General features: G+C 33.9%; 1 protein-coding gene across 1 annotated transcript in view; it reads right to left on the bottom strand.

Annotated features, from left to right (window-relative positions):
* LOC106637205 (uncharacterized) overlaps nt 1-23,576 on the bottom strand; it is a 494,105-nt gene that overhangs the window by 168,209 nt on the left and 302,320 nt on the right. The window contains exon 4 of the mRNA XM_089595085.1: nt 21,011-21,141. Coding sequence (XP_089451211.1) covers nt 21,011-21,141 — 131 coding nt within the window. The remainder of the gene's footprint in view (nt 1-21,010; nt 21,142-23,576) is intronic.

The raw sequence follows: 23,576 nt of genomic DNA, 5'->3' as shown, positions 1-23,576 counted from the left end.
TAATTTATTGATTACAGCCAAAGCAGTTCTTATTAAAGTCAGTCTTGACACCGGGGCGTAAGTCTCCGTAAGATCACACTCATTTTTATCTTTAAAATCCCGTATTACCAGCCGTGCTTTGTGTTTCTCACATCCTTGAGCATCAACCTTTTTCTCATAAACCCATCGAGAATCGATGATATTCAGACGTTCTCCATTTATCAGTCCTGCAGGTCTGTTTACCAATTTCCAGACTTGATTCTTCGCCATTGAGTCAAGTACTCCTTGGATGGCTTGATTCCAGCCTTTTTTATCCACAGCCTTCATTGCTTCTTTATAAGGAGCAGGATTTTTATTTATTTCTGCCAGCAAAGAGTGGTAAACTAGATCTTCCACATAAATAGCATTATTTCCTGAAGTTTTAGTATCACCGTTCTTAAAAATTAGGTCTTTTGTTACTTCTTCCCCGAGAGCTAAGCTAACAAAGCTGACGTCCTTCACACGACTTTCTTGAACCAAGTTGGCCTCCATTGTTTCTATCAGTCTTTTCGGCCTTCCTCTTTTCTGTTGTACCACCGGGGGCGCTTCCTCTGATGACACTGTCTCTTCTTTTTCCTTTTCGAATTTTAAAACCACTCATCTAATTTTATATCTACAGTCACATTTTCCCAGTTTTTAATTGGATTTTTACCAAAAACGTCTCCATACACAAAACGCTCTTTAAATCTGACGTCCCGACTTTTATAAAACTTTCCTTCGTCCGGACAAAGCTGACGATATCCTGTCGGCGTGTATCCTACCATAACTGCTCGTTTCCCTTTTGCATGGAATTTAGTCTCAGTGTTTCTCTGAACTCTCAAATATGCGATGCAGCCGAATCTTTTCATCTGACTGAGGTCTGTCCTTTTATTTAGAGCCAGCTTCATTAAAGGGATTTCCATGTTATTTGAACGATGTGGAGTACGATTGTACGCAAATACAGCTGCGTTTAGTGCCAAGTCCCACATGTTTTCCGGGAGTCCCGAATCACATATCAGAGCTCGGACTTTCATTTGAATTGTTTTGTTTAGCCTTCCTGACGTGCCATTATGTTCAGGGGTATCCGGACAACTCAGTTGGAGTTCAGCTCCAAGGTCATTAAATATTTTTCGCACGGAGCCTCCCGTGTACTCGGTACCTTGATCAGATCTTAGATAACACACTTTAGCTTCAAACCCGAGAAGATTTCTACAGCCTTTTACAAAATTATCCAAACATTCACCTGTATCTATTTTGTTTTTCATCGAGTAAGCGATTGCAAACTTGGAATAATCATCAATAAATACCGAAATAAATCTTTATCTTTTTGGGTAAGAGGGTGGACTAATAATTCCCCTTGTATCTAAATGAATTATTTGCAGGGGTTGGGATTCTCGTTCGCGTCCCGAAGGGAAAGGCAGTTTTTGGGATTTTGTTCTTAAACACACATCACAAGTCTTAATAACATCATTAAATACGGCTTCTTTCAGACTTTTTACTTTCGGATAGTTTTTCTACAGTTCCTTTAGATACTCCAACGAAGCATGGCCCAGTTTGACATGCCACAGCATGGCCCCGTTGTTATCTTCAAATTTTTTATAATTTTTGATAAACGGACTTTGAATGTCTTTTATTTTTTCGGTCAGGACTTTTCCAACTTCATGAAATTTTCTGTCATTTATTAAAAATACATCTTAAAAACTGTCATTATTTAACTTACTGACCGAGCTCTCTGAATTTTCCGACTTATTATTTAATTTTATATGTGCAGTTGAATTTTCAGAAATAGTGTGTGCTTTTGACTCAGCCGTCAAGACATTCATTCTTTTATTGTCCGACTTAACAAATTCAACCATCCAATAGGATTTTTCATATATTCCTGATATCCATACATTTTCAGTATTAGGATCAAAAATACTAATCTCCTTGTCATCTAAATAGATTGACAAGCCCATATCAGCAAATTTCCGCAGCGACAATAATTTCTCGATCAAGTCGCGAGCACACACCACTCCCGTCAACTTAACGTCGTTATTGCCATTTTTAAGCAGCAAATTTCCCACTCCCTCAGTTTTCAAGTCTGCGGATGAGTCTGAGTTTGCACATTTTATTTTACCAATTCAGTTTCTGTCAATATTTGTAAGGAATTTTTCTGACTTTGCAAAATGATCAGTCGCTCCCGAATCAGCGACAAATTTAATCTTATTTTCTCCATCCGATTCTGAATTATTTATCTAACCTACAGAGTTTGAAAACAGAGTATGGGGGGGCTTAATCAACGTCAGAGACTCACCTTTATTTGACCCTGAAGCATCTCGTTTTCTCTTTGTCTCCCGACCCTGGTCAGAAACTTTCTGCCTTTTGGGATCTCTTTCGTCCCTGACGTTGCTAGAGTCTTTTTTCTGCCCAAAGTTTCGAGAATTGGAGCGGCCTCGGCCACTGACACGGCCACCACCACGGCCACCTCGATTCTCTCGACTTCCACGGCCCTGCCTTTTAAAATCCCATGAATCAGACTTATTTTGCTCAGCACATCTCGGGCTGTATCTCTAGTGAGCTGGGATATCATGCACGAACGTGCCACACGTGTAGCACTTCCTGAGTCCGGTACCTGCCTTCAAACACTTGTCAGCCATATGATCCCAGTCATCACAGTTGAAGCAGTGGAGGCGGTCCTGGGGCCAAGAGGCAGTCAAAGCTGCCCTCGTGGGGTGACCTCCAGTGGCTTCTGCTAGGCCTTCTGACTCAACCTTTAACATGTACGACATAAGGTTTTTATATGTCATACCCTTTTCATCTCTGCTTTTTACTTTAAGCGTGAAGTCTGCCACCTGCACGCTAGGTACCGCTCCGATTACGGCAGTATAAAAGGCATCTCGCTTTTCTTCTTCAGAAAAGGGACCAGACGTACTTATAGTCTCATAATTTCTGACCAGTTCCTCGAATTTTCGTATGAATTTGGCAACCGATTCTTTCCCTTTGTAAGATTCGATTTCAGGCAATTTTTTACGAATTGTGGCCGTTGTAAAGGGCGTCTCCCTCTTCTCAAATTCTTTCAGACTTTTCAATATTACAACCGGATCTTGCAGACGAAAAGTTCTTAAATGATATTTTTCCGTTACTCTACTTAATAAAATATCTATGACTTTTAATTTGTCTTCTTTGATCATGTCTTCGTTAATAAATTCCGTATTTTTAATCAAAGGATCAATGACACATAGTTATCCTTTAGACCGGAGTTCAGACTTAAATTTATCAAGGAAAACTTCAAACTTCATATCTTTAGACAGATGATAATTGTATATGTGTTGAGTATCACGGCCGAATTTATGTATTTGACTGATGGTTGTCACGAGAAGTTCCACTTTGTGTAGACAAATTTTTATTTTTTGTGTCATTTAAGAACGTTTTCAATTTGTCTTGCAGACTCACCCGTGTTCTGTTGTTGCGAGAAGTTGATGACTTCCGGGATGCCCCAGTTGACGATTGGGCCTCGGATGACTCGACCCTGTTCACCCGCTCGCCCAACTGGGACAACCTCTGGTCAAAATTGCGCATGACCAAAATTATCTCCTTCCTTGTTCTCTCAGCCTCCTGCCTTTCTTCCTCTGCCTTCCTTGCCCGTTCTTCCTCTGCCTTCCTTGCCTCCTCGTTTGCTTTCTCCTGCCTTTCGATCATCTGACTAATCACGGCCATTATCGAGTCAAACGTGGCCAGCATGATGTTTTCTGAAAAATTTTTATTTTTCTGTTTATCTGCCATATGCAACTTTGTTTTGCTGACATTTATCCCTTTATATTTGTTTTCAATGGTTTGCACTTTCTTTACTTTAAGTTGGGTATTTTCCGGTGTGCGCGACGCGGAAGAGGGGGCTGCTTCGTGTACAGACTCACTTTTACCTAATTTCTGCCAAAGATTTTTACTGTCTACATTTATCTCATCAAAGTTTCGGACTTTAGACATTTCAGACTTTTTCTCATCTGACATTTTAAACACATTGACCGACTTTTCAAATAACCCAGGTTCATCACGAGCAGGTTCCTCGCTTTCCCCGTCTTCCCTGAATAGATTTTCTGGCAACGTCACTTTGCCTCCCTTTTTACAAAGAAATTCAACGATGTATTTGTAATCGTCACCGATCAGGTAATCTAAAACAAAAAAGACGGACATTGTTTTCAGGAAGTCAACCAGAAATCGACTGAACGCAAGCCAAATCTAGTCAACGTGGCCCGAAGCGTGTTCTCCTGCTCGAACACAAAGCACGATTGCATGCTGGGCACTCACACAGTCGCGCGCGACCGAACACAAGTCTAACGTGACTGTGCGAGTCACACGGAAAATAATTTTGTCTACACACTTTTGGCGGGAATATCCCTTTGCCCAACACATGCCATTATTCCCCTTTTATCCACTAACAAGATGGCAGCTTGTTGTCACCCCTCTGATTTGACTAAGGATAAGGTTCCCCGACATATTCTTGACAGAGCATTGATAGTTTGCTCGTCTAAAAGAAAATGTAAGCTTTTAAAATATCAGCCTTTTCTGACTTAATCTGAAAACCGCCTTGAATAGTTATTGCCTAGAGTTTAATTAATTAAAAGCACTGGGAAAGGACACATAATTTTCTGCCGACACGCGTTCAAATTTTCCCAGTTCAGACATTTATATTGTAACGCGCACGCAACAGTCGAGGCAACAAGAACAAGAGACCCGAGAAAACACGAAAACAAAACATAAACGGCCTCGTAATATATTTTCAGTCAGAAAGCCTCTCGTCATCACGAGAGGGAGAGAGAGAGACCGAACTCTATTCTTAGCCGCAATCTGTTGTCCCCCTCTCGATCCGCCCTGCTCTTGCATGTGCGTGTTGCGCTACCGACGCCACGTGTTTTTTGGAATCCCGCGCATTTCTCAGAATGCACAAGAAATTCCCTTTTTGTTACCTGACGTCGTAGCGTCCAATCTAGGCATCACTCGAAAAAACAAAGTGTTGACCTACCGCTTATCTCGGTTCCGGCGTCCAGAGTTGCTCCCCTATCCTCGGCCGGCGTCGACAACGCCTGGTCGACAACGGACTTGGCCTGGTCACCAGGGGTCACGCTCTCGGGCACTTCCTCGATGGGACTCTCTTGTCCATCCTTTGCTGTCCCAGCCTTTTCCACCATCCTCCCTTTTGTCACACTCACCCACACAAAAAAAATAAAGAAGAGATCACCCGCGGTGATGCGAGTCTGGGGCCCGTAACCTGAAGAGGTGTGAGTAAAGGGGATGCGTGAAATAAAAACGAGTATTTTAAACTGAGACAAAAAGTTTATTTAATTAGACTACCGACCGACGTAAAGCACAACTGACTTGATACAGTTTACAGACTTACTACTGTCAAAACGGACAAAGACAATAAAGAGAGCTGACGAGAGATGTAGAAGGCACGGTAGCTTACGCTGTACTGACTATAGGGCCCGCAAGTATCACCTTGCCTGTGGCGCTGTCTTACACACTATATATACTGCCTATTGAAAAGTCGCGCATGCCAACAATAAGATTACAAAAATTAATGCAAGATAACATTCACCATATTCATACAGTAAAAGCCACACGGTCTACACAATTAACTAAGTCTGAATTTGTTTATACAAAGATAGAAACAATTCCATAGTAGCAACGTTGTGTTCGTCTTAGAAAATAAAATTATGAAATTCTCATTATTCTTAATTTTGCGTTAGAAATATGTGACGATTTTTGTAAAAGCAAAATTTTGAATCTAAAATTACAGGATGTCCTATTCTTTAATTTTGTAAGATTTACTTATAACTGAAGCTTCACATTCTTAAGATAACGGTCTAAGTTTTAATGTACATAAAAAGTCTTGTAGTGTCAGTATTTCTATTTTTTTCAAATAAGAACTCAAAAATATTGTGTTGTGATAAAAAAAAAAATCTGTTTTGTTCTTACTTGTTCAAAGTTCAATTTTAAAAATGAATTTAATTTTTATTTAATAACTAACTTTTCCACAGAAAAAACAGAGAATTATGAAGAATAAACTTCGACAAAAAATAATGAATTCGTTAACGATCAAAAATCTCTTGCCAAACAATATTTTCAATGTTTGATTAATTCTTTGAATCATTTTGTATTAGTATATTTTTAGGATTTTTACATCTGGACTCCAATACCTTCAGTTGTCCAAAAAAAACTAAGTACATTTGTAGCAAAATCCTAATCCATCAAAACTTTGACCTGGTAACTTATTGATTTTCATGGAAAAAGCTAGAACTAGTAGAAACTTTATTCTGTGTGTAATTATTGGTATAAATATTTTTACTGGTATTCAAAGTTATTCTGGGTTTGCAATCTCTCTTACTATATTTTTGACAAGTTATTTTTTCTGCTTTTAAATTATATTTCAATATTTTGGTTATACGTAGTCGAGTGCCACTGCATTAGCCATTAAATATACTCAAGTTTCTTATCAACATAACAATATTGTATATAAAAGCGGCGTTGTCTCAGTGGTAAGCGTGCTTGTTACTGATACAACGCTGTTCTTAGGGTCGTAGGTTCGATTCCCGGTAAATGCAGATTTTTTTCAAAAACTGTTGTCATCGAGAAAAGTTCCTATGTAACCCCGGCTGTTTCGGGGCAAATTTTGTCGTGGAATTTTCCTTCAGACTAATTTTAGGATTTTTTTCTTGCCCTACAGGTCTTTAGGCTTGGATGAAGGTGAAACAGTATTAGGGCTATAGCTATGAATTAGCGTATCCGATGCTAGGCGTCAGGCAGGGATCGTCGGCCTTACCGGTGAAGAGTAGTTCCTGAAACTTGTATGCGATACACTTCCAGCTACAGGTGTCAGTAACCCTGGCCCGGTTTGGTGACCTGCATTTATCAACATTGAAGGCATAAGTAAAATGAAAGAAAACTGGCTATGCAACCTTTCTAACACAACACTACCAGATTGTGTATTGACCATATTAGAGTTGGGTGAAAAATTTAATTTTGTTTCTAATGTTAATAAATGTGATTATTTTTATCTTTTTAAAAATATATAGCATTCATTAAAATAATCTAGAGAATTTGAGACTGTTAGAAAAGAACTACTTGACATTATTAGTAACAATAGACATGATTTATCTACTCGTCTTTCTTTAAATGTTGGAATTCTTCAAGACAATTTAAAGCGAACACGAGGCTTTCTTGAAAATAATGAGCACATTTTAATTACTAAAGCAGATAAAGGTTATATCACTGTTGTCATTGACAAAAAAACTTACATTAATAAAGTAGAAAACTTATTAAGTGATGATAAATATTATTTACAGCTAGAAAATAATCCTTAAAAGCAATTAATTAAAGATACAAAAAATTTTGTCAGCAAGTGGGATCAAAACGGTATTTTTTATGAATTAAGTAAGTTTGATAAAGATATCATGAAAAAAACTTATCTAAATGCTACAGACTGATAAAAATACACAAAAAAGACTTTTCTATCCGTATTATTGTATCGATACTGAATTCACCAACTTATAGTTTTTCAAAATTTCTCTCTGAGTTTTTGTTTAAGTATATTTCGCTGGCAAAATCACACGTAAAAAATAGTTATGAGTTAAGAAATAAATAAAAAGATACTATCATTTCACCTGGTTACACTTTTATTCGTCTTGATGTAGTCAGTTTATTTACTTATACTAGTAAAGCCTTAATCATAAGTGCAATAAAACATTTTCGAAAATTCTTGAATGGTAAAATCAACGTTTCTCTCAATGAATTTTGCACAGGTGTATCTTCAATTTTGAATTCAACTTTTTCCATTTCAACAACAAATTTTATAAGCAAGTTTTTGGCTCTCCAATAGTTAGTCCCTGTGGTTCAGTGCTTTATTATCTTGTCATGCGTTTGCATGAAGTTTCATGCTTAGAGAAGTTATATTTTAATATTCCACTGTATGTGTGGTATGTGGATGATATTCCAATTTGTATACTTATTAAATATATTTATTACACTAAAAACATTTTTAATAGCTATTGTCCAGAATTACAATTCACTGTTAAGACGTGCAACAACAACAGCATTAGTTTCTTAGATTTAGAAATTATCATTCAACAAAATAACACAGGACTCACTAATTGGTACCAAAAACTCACACATTTAAGCCAATACTTGAATTTCCTCCTACCATCCAATACAACATAAAATAGGTACCATTTATACATCAGTAGACTTTTCTTTTAAATTAGCAAACACACAATTTCATAACGATAATTTATAATAGATCAATAGACCTTAACTAGCTAGCAACTTTCTTCAAAGATTTATTGACACATTTTTGAACAAAAGAATTAATTTCTAAAAAAATATAAACATGATTGACAATTGCAATAGAAACAATAATAATTATAAACTAACCTCATCATGACCGTATATTCCCCACTTGCACGGTCCTATTTAATATTTTTGTAAGAAGCTTCACATTAGTATTGTACAAGTCTTATACAATGAGTTGAATTGGAAAGGATGTAACTGAGCTGCTCAATAAAAATAGTGTCACTTACCACATACCATGTGCGAATTGCAACTGTTGTTATGTCGGTCAAACATTGAGAGCTGTAAAATTAAGAATGGCAAAACATAAAAGAGATATAGAGAAAAGAAGGATACACCCGTCATATGACAACAAAGCATCAAATTAACACTCAACTTCAATTATTATTAAATAAAGATTTCAGACACAGAACAAAATTAAAAAAAGCACTTTTTTTTAAAAATGTTAAATATACATTATTTTGATGATAATATTAATAGACAACAAATTACAAAATAATTTGAAAATTGTTATAAGTCTCTTGTTAGGTCAATTAAGAAAGGAGGTTACTGGATGAACACGATTTAAGGCCCCCCTTCATTTATAGTATTAGGAAAACATGATCTGCTTACGTGTGTCTCACAAGCAACTACTTGGGATTCTTATTTGATTGTATTATGTGTGTATACTATGTCATTTGCGTAGGTGCAGGGTATAAAAGCAACCAAACTTTGAAACTCTGACTTCGTAACAATTTTACATATCTTTTTGTAAGAGTCACATGTATATTATACACTTAATTAAATTTGCGTTTATTGTATATACCAAAATTTGTATTGTAAGGATATTTTTTATTACGCATAGATTTTTGTACCTGATAAGGGCCAGAACATTGTCCGAATGACCAAAAGGTCGCTTTGTTTTTTAATAAATACAAAATTTGACAGTACCACCATTAAACGTTAATTGAATTATTCTTTTTTTTTATTACTATAGGATTTTATTCTAAAAAATTTCACTGCCACACAATTGTAAGACTTCTTAAGAATTAATCTTAAATACTGTCATACAATGGATAATCTATTTGAAAATATATCGTGTACTCCACTCAAATTGAATGGCGCCATTAAATCAACAACTCAACAAAATGCTGTCCTACCCTTAAACTTCCAAGAGGTGTTTTAACAGCGAAAAAGGGTTGGGGATAAAGGGGGATTGGTGGGAGATACATGGCGGATGCATGGGGGATGGAGGAAGAGGAAAGAGGATGTAATAAATTATTAAAACAGCAAAAAAGCAAACGATAACCCAGGTTATTTGAGGAAGATGGGTTGTGGTAAGAGGAGGATAGAGGGGGGTTAGAGACTAAATACCCTATAAACAACTATATAAAATAGGAATATATGTATATATATATATATATATATATATATATATATATATATATATATATATATACATGTATCTCCCTATATTATATAGTTAATTGTGTGGGGCATTTCCCATGTCACCCCAGAGCCTCGCAGACCCTCGAAAGAACCCCCACAGCCCCCCCACAAATAAGCTAAAATTCGAACATTTTTATCGTTAATTTGACATTTTCTAACTTTCTCTTTAGACCCCCCACTGCCCCCCTACAAGCCCCACACATCATTTTTCTTGGCCCCGCACAGCCCCACACAGACCCATCACACTATTTTTCTTGTCCCCTCACAACTTTTTCTATTACGTATAAGAGTTATTGATAAGTATAAAGTTCTTGGTGCATTTGACTTTTTTGTGTTACTATTATTTTAAAACAATGTAACATTCGTTCATACTTATACGTACATGTGTGACATGATACAACTACATATATAAGTTAAAACGTCACACAATTATAAAATAATAATAACCGTGGAAGTATCGTCTAATTTAAGAGGTTAAGTTAATAACCTTTTAAATTTAAATCTAGAATAACCACAAAGAAATAGATTTCTCCACACCCAATCGTAAATTCTGATAATATTTATAACAATACACATGTATACTTGTTTCATATATAATATGAATTTATACATGTTTTACATGTATCAATATTTTATATGTATATTTATTTATATATATTATCTTAATTTAGAGTGCCCGACTGTCTCTTACTTATTGCTTCAATGTATACGTGTTACAAAATAATTATTGTTGTTATTTGATATTGTAAATCATTAAATTTTGTTAACAAAAATTATCATCCTAAAAAAAATATTTATCATGTTATGCATACTTGTTTAATGATGAAATATTAATGAGCGACTTTTAATTTATTACCATAAGTATTGCCGATTTATCTATAAAAATCATTAAGCAAAGTCAATAAATTATGTCAAAATCTCTTTCCAAACAATATTTTCTATTTGTATACTTTTTTGCTTTTATATTTAAATAAATAAATTATTTTTATCTTTGCATCTTAATAAAGCCACATATAATTGACCATGAGAAAATAAGGGTTTTTATTGAATACAAACCTACATTATGGAAACTTTTACCTTTTCTGTGTTGTCATAGAAAATGCCAGAACGATTGGGAATTGTTACATACAAAATAAACGGTAATGTTAAGGAGTTTCCTGTGTCTAAAGTAATTGTTGGAATAAAGACTCTATTTCCAATTTTTTCTCTAGTTATTATTTCTCCTCTTATATTAAGCTGTAATAATTCTGTAAATTGTAAACGTGTTCCATTACTGAGTCCGTCTGATATATTTGAATTTCTTTGTAACATCACTATTGTACCAACTTTTAGATTTAGTTCATGAGGTGGTCATTCTTCGCGAATATTTTTCAAAATTTCTACCCGAAAATTTAAATATATATTATCTTCTGACTTCTCATCCCCTTTATAAGTTGCGTTATGTAAACTATAGTAAGTTTCATTTCCTCCAGTTAATTTTTTAGGAATTTTATTATTTAAATAAGATGTGTACTCGTTACACGATGTAAGTATAATACTTTTTATAAAATAATTGTAGATATTAGAAAATCTTTGAGTACATGCATCATTTAAGATCCAATTCTGAACAATGTTAAAAGTTTTTATTTCCCCTTCTAGGTTTTTATTAATAATTTTGAAAATCCTTTGTCGTTAGAAAAAATATTTATTTTTAATTTTTAAATTGAGAACGAGTTTCATAAAAGTAAAGATTTGATAGTTTCCCTAAGTATAATTTCACTATAAACGTTTTTTGTCACTGAGAGAATCTGACAAAAATCCCCTCCTAACATAATTTATTTATTTTTATAATATTTTTTAGTATTACATAAATCTCTTAACGTTCTGTGTACCATTTTTAATGCTTTTTTTATAATCATTTAAGCCTTATCCCAAATTATTAAATAAACTTTTCTTAATTGATTTTATCTGACTAGAGTTTTAAAAATGCACTTTCTATATCATTAGGATCCATAGGAAGTCTAAAAGTTTTAAGACTGGTCATCCTCTTTCAAAGAAAAATTGATGCCATTCCGAACCCTGCCATTGACATGATTCTTTCATTTTAAGAAATCAAAGAATAAATTAACATTTCATATAAATAAGTTTTTCCTGACCCTCCAGGACCATGTGTAGAGAAAATATTATATTTTTGTCCGCAAATAATATGAAATACATTTTTCTGGTCTTAATTCAAACTTTTATACATCGAGTAAAATATTTCTTTACTGAAACGTCATTCATCATCTATATTCTGATCCCAAAATTTGGTTAATATGTAAAAAAAATAAATTATTTTTATTATTGGGCAAACCCTCCGTAAAACATTCTTTGTATTTATTTCATATTTTATCATCTTGAACTTTTTCTGAAATTAGAAACCAAGCAAAAAATTGTCCCAATTGCTATGGAAACATAACAGCCATTGCTTTTTCAAAAATATTATCAATTTTTTCAACTTTGTCTATTAAACCCGTTGCAATTGCAGTATCTTTAAAAATTTTATAAGTTATTCCTTTATTTGTCTTAATGTCTTTGAATGATGTCGAACAAGTTACTCTATTCAATACAAGTTTAAAAGAAAATCTTTTATGATCTCTTGGAGATACAATGTTTAACCGACCGATTGCAATATGTTTTGTCATATTTTGCCTTCAAATTTAATTCTCAGTTTAAGATTACTATTTATATTCACAAACGTTTGAATATCGTTGTTCGAAAAGTTAACTATAACGTAAACATTAACTAAATCTGAGAAACCTTTTATTTCAATACTTGTACCATAAGTCCCATTTTTTGACATTATGTTAATATATTCATCACTACTTTTTACATTTTGATAATAGTCGTTTCCTTTTATAAATTTATAATAATTATGCCATTTATTTACAACATTATTAAAAACAAAAGAACGAGCTCTCATATGGAAATCTTTGTCATCATACAGAAAATAAGAAAAAGTTATAAATATACAATTTTTGTTCCTTTTTACGCTAACTGTTATATTGTTTATTTTAAAAAATTTTAAAAATATTCAGTTTGATTTTAACTCAAATCTCAATACTACGAAGTACAAACGATTTTTTTAAATTTCAGTACTAGTGTAGAATACTGTGAAGAAATTATTTTCATATCTGTCATTGAATCTGAAAATGAACAATTTTTTTAACCACTTGTATTAATTTATAAAATATTGAATGCATAATGGTAATAAAAATAATACAAAGTTTATGTTGTATAAAATTTAAATAATTTGTATGTGATTAAAGTAATTAAAATTTCTTGTTGTTTGGAATTTAATCAATAAAAAAATAATGTATACATTTTTTCTTTAATATAACGGAGAGTCCAAAAAAAAACTCTTAACGTACCACAATAGTACTGTCCGGTGGTGTGGATATTTACTGATCAATATATAACTAACTAATGCTTAATGAAGTAGATCTAAAACTCTTCTTGCTCACAAAGTTCTGAGCACCGACCTTTCCCCACTAACAGATGAAATTTAAAAACTTTCCTTTTAAGTGAGAACAGTAGGGAATTTGCGCGTGGGGCTCGCAGGGGGCTGAAGCCTCACTAGTATATATATATATATATATATATATATATATATATATATATATGATTTTTCTTATAAGTACCCTCTGGATAAATATATATAAAGATACTGACGTTCATTTATTTATGAACTCTCCGAGTCCCTCTAAACGGAAACAAGCCAAATGTTTTGCATAAGATTATTTATTTTTTGTTAGAACTATATTAAATTGTTAGTGACTGTGGCTTCACCGTTTGGACAAAAAAAAGTGCCACAAAATAAGAAGAATTTAAGAACTCTGGGAGTGCATAAAATTGGAAAAAAAAACTACACAATGTTGTCTAAGCTTGTTGTAAAATGTAGAAGGAACAGGATGATCATATGTTTAAAATTAAATTTTTTTTATTAACACATTTTGTTTTACATGTAGGTGTACCTGTTTTGCGAAAATTTTTTATAAAATAATTAATTACTGTAAAGCAAGAATTATTGTTAAATCACATAATTTAATTAAACATTTTTCTGTTTATTGTTTAAAATTACACTATAATAAGTTAAGTAATTTTTTTCTTTATATCATAAGCAATATGTACTAAATTGGTATGAATACAAGGAAAATTTTTTTTCTATTTTGACCCATACAATGTTTATCGTTTGCTTCATCTGAAATAATTTTTTAAAACTTTTAAAGATGTTGCAATTTCCTAACTAGAAAAAATAACCACTGTCACTGCATTTTAATAAAAATAATAATAATTTTTATAGTAATAATAATAATAATAATAATAATAATAATAATAATAATAACAATAATTAGAATAATAAGAATAAAAATTACAATAATACTAAAAATGATATTTATTATAATTAAAAAAATTGTAGCTATAATAATAAGTATTATTGTTAAAATAGTTATAATAATTACGATAACAATAACAATAATGATAACAATAATAAAAAAAATACTAACGAAGATAATAATATTGAAAATTTCTGGGCTGAGGAAGTCAGAATATGGAGCGCGTTCCTTTGGGTGGTGGATGGAGGAGACCTCTCGTGGGTGTACGGTTCTGAGTTGCTAAGGTGATTGAATGATCTGGTGAAAGCCGGGGTGACTTGTGTTGGCCTCACGAATTCTGTGGGAAACTACAAAGGCGTTCAGAACAGAAGCAAGGAGACAATCTCCAATTAAAAGCGTTAATGAAAGGGATTCACATTTCTGCCTAGCTATGGACGAGACAGGCTGCCAAGTACTGGAAGTGTAGCAAATGATGTCAGTGCTGTCAGGTTTTTCAGCAATAACAAGATGGATCTGAAACAACTAGGATCTTAAGATCAGAACTAACTATAATTCAGACAAAAGAGAATACCATATTCTCAGAGCTTGAGGTAATATTCAAAAATATAGTGAAAGCAGTAACAACAACATATACAAAAGTAGCAATGCCGATAAAAAAAGTATGAAAATAGCGTTAAACCTTTTGCATAAGTTTAGAGATACACACGAAGGGACAAGAAAGAAAATGGAAAATCTTCTAGAAGAAGCTGATGACAATCTGATATGGAAGACATACAGATTAGAAAAAAGGGAGAGAATCACACACTCTAACTAATCTTTATTCAAGAAGACTGTTCTGATAGGCAAGCAGAACAGCAGCCCAGAAGCTCTGAACCCAACTCTTTTTTAAAAAAATAGAAAAAGACTTGAATAAATCATGAGCTTATCCCCAAGATAAAAATTAATAGCAGTAACAGTGGTAAGTGAAATAATGCCAGAAAAAGAAGGAGAAAATTCTCGTTAAGGTCATGGAAGGGCCTAGCTTTGCCGGAGTCCTAAAGAAGATGAGAACCAACTTTAAGCCAGAAGAAGCTGAGATCATGGACACAGGGGTCACAACGATTAAAAAGGGAGACCTTCTTCTTGAAGTCAAAGGAGTGAAGTACCGAGAGGCCATAGTTAGCACTATAGCTGAAACCATAAAGCGTAAGGGCTAGGATCTGTTAAAACAGACGCGAAAAGGGTAACGCCCAAATAACGGGATCTCGATTAGATCATTAAAAAGGCTGATGTCGAACTTGTATTGAGTAGAATTCCTTATTATTTGCCACAGATGAAAACAGAGACGCTGCTAAAAGTGAATAAGAGAGGGCATAAGGTAGCTTTGGTGCATATTGAAGAAACTAATACTAGAACTACAGAAGAATCACAGAGGTTGTTAATAGGCTCAACAAGCTGCCAAGTGAAGAGACGGGTTGAAGTCCTCAGATGCTATAGGTGTCAGGGAATAGATACATAGCCTGAAATTACAACAAGGAGGACTGGTTAAAGCTATGCTGCTGATGTGGCAGCTGCAGTCACTGAAGAAAAGATTTCAAAGAGGAGGCCTGATATGTCGCTTGCGGAATAGAAGGTGTCAAATACGGAGCAGGTAATGGCAGCTGTCCAGCATTAAGAAAAGCAATAGAAGAGGTCAAAACTACGGTGCCTACAAGACGCAGATTGAGTTTAAGAGGATGGATGCTAGACGACCGTTGCAGTCTCAATCTATACTAACGTACCTCAGCCATCAGCAAGGAGAATCAACGGGAATCGAGGTTTCGCAAAACAGCAGATGCCCAGACGAAATAAAAAAAAGGCAACATCATGAGGGTGACGACACTCCAATTAAAGTCAATGGTCAGCACTCCATGGCTTTGGCTTGAAGTATTAACGCAAAAGCAAGTTCCGAGCTGGGTGTCCCAGGAGAGAGGTCTTGCCAGTTTGGTGGATATTCAGTTAATATTGTTTAGAATATCGTTGTGAGAAATAAGCATTTATAGGCTTACTGCGAGTACGAGACAGAAAAGGGGTTCGTACCTTCTTCTATTGTCCATGAAGGCATTCTAGACAACCTCGCTTAAAGAAAAAAAAAAGAACTATAATAATGTCGAAAATCATTATTGCAATTATTTATTTATAAATTATATTTCTAAATGCAGAAAATGCGTAATTGGGTGAGAGAATCATTCGCTTTTTTTTTTTTTTTTTTTCATCGAACATTTGTATCCTGCAAGTGTAACTTAAAAAAAATGGTTATATATGAGCTAATATTGAGTATATAGTAAAGGATTTGACTTATTTAATACCTAAAGACATTATCAACACTATAAACGACGAAGTGGAGCTCTCAGTGCTCACACAGTGTGGTATTATACTCTATACATGTAAGACGCTAGCATATGTCAACATTGTCAAAGTATTACAGCGCATCCAAGCTTATGCCATTGGATGCTTGCATATTTGAGCGTCAGCTAACGGAGGGAAGCTTAATATTTATAATTGTGTGGGTGTCGTTGCAACGATGAACTTATGCGTACGATTATACGATGCTGGTATGAAGCTTGTATGTATTGCACGGTAAAATGCTAAATTTTAGACTGCACCTGCTGGCATGCCTTGTATATGCATGGAGTTATCCATAAGGTGCCATGATAATTGCTGTAACCAGATCCTCTTAGGGTTGATGAGTGCTGTTACAACGATAAAAGGCAATATTCTTGAACAATACTGGGGCACATGATACATTACATACGTGACAAGCTTTGCGTATGGTCAGTAGTAGTGCAGGCATGTTGAACACGCAAGATAGTGTAAAGACACACAATATGTATTGTAGTCATTGTACATATCACCCACACGTAACACCAGTGACACTGGCCTACCACTTACGCACATGTGTTGGGTTAAGTACAAATCTTGCAAAGTTGATCTCTGTATAGCGTACGTAACCATACGAGATGCAAGGTCTACAAGGAAGATACCAATGCATTTTTCCAACAAGCTGCAAGATATTCCAAAGACTTGCCTGACCAACCCCTGGTCTACGTAAATATGGGCTGGCGTTGCGTTCATGTACAAACGATTAACTGCAGTATCTGCTAGAGGAAACTTAAAATTCCATACAACGGATGCAACTGTGAAAGTACTGAAGCTGACTTATTTTTGTGCCCATAAGCTTCTTCTACACTGTGACGAAGTACATTGAGTGCTAGCTTTAAATCAGACTTATACTTTGTAGATTTATTCTGAACTGGCTAGAGCTACACATTTTTCAATTTAGCAACAAGTAAACGAAAAATTACAGTACTAATTAGAAAAAAAAATGTTAGTCTGCTGTATCAGCCTAATATTGTATGTGTACCCTATTTTATAGGAAAGTAAACTTTTTCAAGAGATTTTTGTTAGTGCCTTGGTGAAACGTCATAATTTAGGATTCATAGAAAAGATTATTTGGATTAAGTTTTTTGCATGATCTTATAATATATAAGTTTTTTAAAAACAAATGAGCATATTGCCAGGTTAAATAGTGAGTCCAAAATTGTTTCAACAAATTTCGTAAATTGTTTGATTTGTCTTCCAAACATTTTTTTTGCCTCTTGAAAGGAGTGCTTTGTGTTTCAGGGACTGTCCATTCTATGATGACTTTCCCGTTACTAGTGACAGGGAAAATTTTGGCCCTACTTTGTCTTTTACACTTTGGGCACATACGTACAACAACCGTGCCCTAGAAAATAAATAAACTTCTTAGGATTCTTAGACTATTATCAAAAAAGACTTGTTTTAACTTTCCTCTGAAACTAATACGAGATCCTTAATTTGACAGTTCAAAAAAGTGTAAAAATGACAACTTTTGTGTATAAAAAACAATGTGCAGAACCTATTTTTTCCATATTCTCAAAGATCTTCAATATTCTATAGACATACTTTGACATACTCGCAAAGAGTTTTAGACTATTATTTTATTGAAATCCTGTGTTTATCACTGTTGGACAGAAATGTAGCCTACACTTTTTACTGAGCAGATAATATACGGTATGGTTTATCTTAAGGTTATTAATAATCCAGTTTTTAACAATTGCACATAGATTTCTCTATCTATTTATCCATAGCTGTTACCTTTTTGTCCACAGATAACAGAAATCTATTAAATAGTTGAATACATGGTAATTAGTAATTAGTGTGAGGATAATAATATGAAACAGATCATCCGAAACGCATCTCTTATTAAAAATTAACTTTATTAAAAAACTTTTGTTACAATTTAATCAGCCCTTAAGTTTGTTGCAGTAAAAAACCATATATTCTACTAAATGTGTTTGATGTTTGTCTTAAAGGGCGTATTTAGCGGGCTATAGAAGATCCAACATCTCGTCGTTTCAGATAAGGGTATAGGTCTACCTATAACCTCAGCGTCATTTTGATTTTTACGTTGCTAGATGAGATAGGTAAAATATTATGAAAAAGAATCTGAATACTAGTACGTAGGGTGGTGAGTCTAGCCGAAAACCCTCATGGTCTTAGTGTTGTTAGATCAACATGCCATGCACTGTCAAAGATTCTAGATTATGTGAAACAGCTATGGCAAGCTTTTCAAAAGACAAGAAATGCTTTTATTTTGATCACTTTGACATAAGAAGGATTTTGTACATTCAGAAGGTACCAACTTTTTTAAGAAGGATTCTGAACACCTATCTTTAGTACTGCCAGATGCTTTAGTACAACAGACAAAAGGGAATAAGTGAGGTAGGACTAATATCATAGATGGCACAGAGCTCTCCACTAAGCATAAATTTCTGAAACCTTACGTGCCATGGCATCAAATGATTAGAAAGGCCAAGGAAATTAAGCATGTGAACTTTGCGGACAATACAGTTCTAGTCATCCCAGCATGGTCCCTGGTTTAAGCTGAGCTCAGGCTACAGTGAAAAGCCTCCAGGTTGTCAATTTGCCTAAGAGTTCATGGTTTTGAGTTTGCTGGCTGTGAAACAGAGATAATTATTCTTACCAGGCAGTGGTGGTTTTTAATGTAATATTGGTGCAGTGGTTCACAGCCCTGCAGCTCACTTGTACACGATGTCTGCAACGATATCTTCCGTGATGCTGATGGGGATCGCTAGAGCTGTGTCCATCGTTCTGTAGTTAAAGAGATGGCGTGAGCAGTGATAGTAGTCTTATAGCCAATTGGACGAGGCTGTAACCCCTGAAAATATCGTTGGTATCATGTTGAGTAGCATGGATGTTAGTAGGCCTGTTGACGAGTTTGCCTGAATGGTTCTCAGCAAGAAGAAGCAAAAGGAAAGTCAGTTAGTTTTCAATCAAAACTGATGCAAGTGCACTGGGTATTGAAACTGATCAGCAAGGGTATGTATTAGGCTTTATCTTATGCTTACAAAATTTGCGGTCAATAAGAAGAGCCAGACATGGGTGCTAGTTCCCAGGGACTCTAAGTTCTATTTTAAGCTTAGGAAAGTTGGCACCCTTAGTAATCGTTAGAAACGTGGTCCCGAGATAAAACTATAGCCACGAAGCATGGGAGGTCTTAGTAAGTATCCGTTGTTCAATACGAAAAATCCTCTAACTCTCACACTACCGTAGCCGCTGCAATATGCGATAATGCATTTCCCTTCCCACCTCAAAAAAAACTAAGAAGGCAATTGACAGTCACTTATCATAAGCTTTATGGGTAATTGTTACTGTCAAGTACCCACTGTGTACCAGCCAAATACCTATCAAGTATATTTTAATTCAAAGCTTACTTAGTATTTGGTATGTGGTGGTCCATGAAGTACTATATCGTTTGAAATCGATTGTCACCCGAATAGCACTTATTGTTATAGCTTATAGCCTAATACTCTTTAACATTTGTATTATCTACCATCATCGTCATGAGCAAACAATCTTCTTCGGTTGTGCTGTAGTGTCTCGTAAATTAACACGTATGGAAATTCCTTGTTTTTATAGTTGCCTTATCATAAAAATTCTATAACTTAGCAGCACCTATACTAGCAGTAGTTGTTAGTTACTTGATACAATGTGAGTACTTGAACAGTTACAAAAATAATAACATTTTTCATTCGATTAAACAATGAAGATCTTACACCAGCATAGCTACCTTACAACAAACTGCTAGTTTTGGTCCACCTTTTAGTCACTAGAAATTGACACTTAGGCTACTTATTGACAAACAGCTCGTTTCTTTGCATTTGTTCTTTTATACTTAACCACATTCTGCGTCAGCCTGTACTACCAAAAATTGTTCTAAACGGGCCAGAATCAAATAATCTCGTTACAGTCCTCATTTAAGAATTAAGTTTTAAAAATATTTCCTAATAATGGACTTGAATTCAAAGTGCACTGCTCTATACTCATTACTGCCATTAACGAACATTTAAAAATTTATATGCAGTGCATGAATCATATACAAGGACACTTCAAAATTATTTGGATGTTGGCCATGAAGTGTACGGTAAAAATAATTTTTTCCTTTGAATTCTTCCAGTTCTGTTGAATTTCTAAAAGATTAATGAAAATTGTAATTAATAATAATAAAATTTTATCGAACAAGAAGGTTACCTAATCATGCCTAAAAAATTTTTTTTCTCCATGTAGATCACTATGAATTTAACGTATTCGTTCCTTATAACTAAAACCCCTTTGTCAAGATCTCTGATACAATATAAATGCGAGTCACTATTATGAGCAAAAAAATTTTAACCGAAAGATAATAAGGTTACTCACATGCAAAGTTTCCTGTAGTTCTTGACAAAAAACTTATTTATGGTTGTAGAGAAGCAGCTAAGAAACAAGCCACAATCTCTTGCTTACATTCATTAAACATCGTAAATATATTGATTTATTAAAACCTCACGTTTACAATTAAAATAACTTACTTGATCATTCATGTACCATGTTAAGTTAACTGCTGGTCTGCTATAACTTGATGAGCAATTCAACTTCAAAACATCATCAACACGATATTTGCTTCTCAATCCACTTATAACGGGCCTTTGTAGAGGTAGCTCTGAAATAAACCATGAATTATTAGTATGACTGCTTTGAAAAAAAAACCTTATAACCTATTGTTCATTGTCAAAATCTTACACTGTGCACATCTAAATACTTATGAAATGTAACTCGGGCTCAAAAAAAAAAACAAATGTATTTATAATTTTTTTATCAATAATAACTCAAGACCCAAAAGTACATCCAACATAAATTCTTAAAAATATTACGTGTTTGTAATGTTTTCGTAAAAAATTCTCTAATTTTGTGGTTTTATACACGTATTCCATACATTTGAACATCTAGCCATTAATTTATGGTCACTTAAATAACAAGGAAGTTAGAAGACACGATCTAAATATAATCAATCTAAAACAATATAAAATAACCCTCATTTTGGCTTAGAATATGAAGTATATAGTATTTTAATATATTTTAAATAAGAATGATAACCATTATATAATTATAATTATATGTGAAAAATAAAAAAGAATTTAAGTGTAATGTCAGTGCATTGTACTATTTGGGTCAAAGCTTGCACCTAATAACCCGAGACATACACTGGGCGCATACGTCAGGGCTAACGAATAGTTATAAGTACGTGGCAAGGTACTCAAACTTAAAATCGTGATTACCTTTTTCGACTCAAAAGAGGGCACACATACTTTTGAGCGTGAGAATCAAATTTTAACGGCTTGGAGTAGCTGCTGCGTTGAATCACGATGCATTTCTTTACGACGCATCTAGAAATTGTCACTATAATCAGGAGTGATGAACAAAAGGTGTCTCGTTTCGCGATCTAGAAGCTACTAATACTATCGCGAGTAAAAAGGGTTACCCTAGATTTTACGTATGAACAGACTATCTATTCATTTTTGTAGTCTAGATGCTACCAATACCATAAGAAGTAGTGAAGTAAGCTCTAGAAGTTATGTTCCTAGAAGTTATCTTACTTTTCTCTTTAACATTAGAATTTCTAAGATTTACCGTCATAACTTGTTATTAACATTAGAATTAAATGTAACTAAAATTTAGTAATGCTAGGTACTGTCCATTCATTTGACGAAACTTATTGCAAAAAAAGCCGTGAAAATCGCTTAACATTTTGATTGAAAGCTTTGGTGAATAAATGGTTAATGTGCTCTGGCATATTAATTTACATGAATAAGATCAAACAGAAGCAGCAGTAGCCATTGCTATAAAACTTATAGTTATAGAATTAAAAAGAGAAATGGTAATTACAATAACTGTTAAAAATAAATGAGCCTGGGAGAATAAATACTTTAAAAAGTATCTTCTACAATAGACTTAAATTAGTTATAACAAATATTTCGTATCAAACATGAGGCATTCTACCTCAGCATTGGTTACCTATTTACTAAAAATACGTTTTATTATCGAATGTATTTCAATCACACAACTCGAGAGCTCCTTCGCGTGTTTATGGCCTAGCGCTCCAGTGCCGCGTGCGTAGTTTTAAATTTAAATATTTTCTAACAATAATAATAAAAAAAAAGTAATGAAAATAATGATGAAGATTATGATACTGATAATCATAAAAGTAATAATTATAAGGATAATAAAAACAATAGTATAATGGCTGACGTGAGTTAGCATAACAAGATTCACGGGCAGTTTTGACTGATTATAATGCTGCAACAATAATTTAAAATTTTCAGTAGAATTTTGGTCCACTTACTTTTTACTGCTAGTCTTTAAGGGGGGAGTCAGGTTGTGGTCCCTTAGAGAATCGGAAAGACTGTTACTCGTGTTCGAGGCAGTAGGACAGACGCTCTCTTGACATCTCTGAGTCAAAAAAAGGAAAAAGTGCTATGACTTTCTTATTTTCTTTCACAGTTAAAAATGTAACAAAATTTGATCAGATTAAATATTAGGTTCTTATAGATTTCTTATAGAATTGATAGTATTATAAAAAAGTGTTACACGGTAAATCACGCAACTGCAAAAACAAATGGCAAAATTAAGATGATTTCTTGGAAGTTTATTAACGTTACCTTGTTAGATTTACCGTTGTTAACAGTTTTGTATCTTAGGAATAGCTGCTGCTTACTGCAGGCATAGCATATATATATATATATATATATATATATATATATATATGTTTCCGTATCTTAACTACATTTTTGTATTACCTCAGTCCAAATGTTTCGATTTTGATTAATTCCAGCAGTTAGTATTATTTTTTAGTGTATCTATTTCCAGCTGAGCCTTAAAATTTATTGGTTTTATTTTATTTATTCAAATACCAGATAATATAAATTTTTCATTTCTAGTAATCATCGGCCATTGTACACGTGTGTGAATCATGTTTGGTCGTAGTACTACAGCTACGAGAAAAATCGCAGGTGATTAACCTCTTATCAGATGCACGATGAACCCTGCCTAAAACCTTTTTTGAATTAGCATAGAAAATTTCAAAAGAATGAACAAAGA

This window comes from Copidosoma floridanum, unplaced genomic scaffold (assembly GCF_036245765.1).
Source record: "Copidosoma floridanum isolate Cflo_tuat_1 unplaced genomic scaffold, Cflo_Japanese_pri ptg000024l, whole genome shotgun sequence".
NCBI classification, from domain to species: domain Eukaryota; kingdom Metazoa; phylum Arthropoda; class Insecta; order Hymenoptera; family Encyrtidae; genus Copidosoma; species Copidosoma floridanum.
The sequence above is the reverse complement of the archived record's forward strand: the minus strand, read 5'-3'. Positions and strand labels throughout refer to the sequence as shown.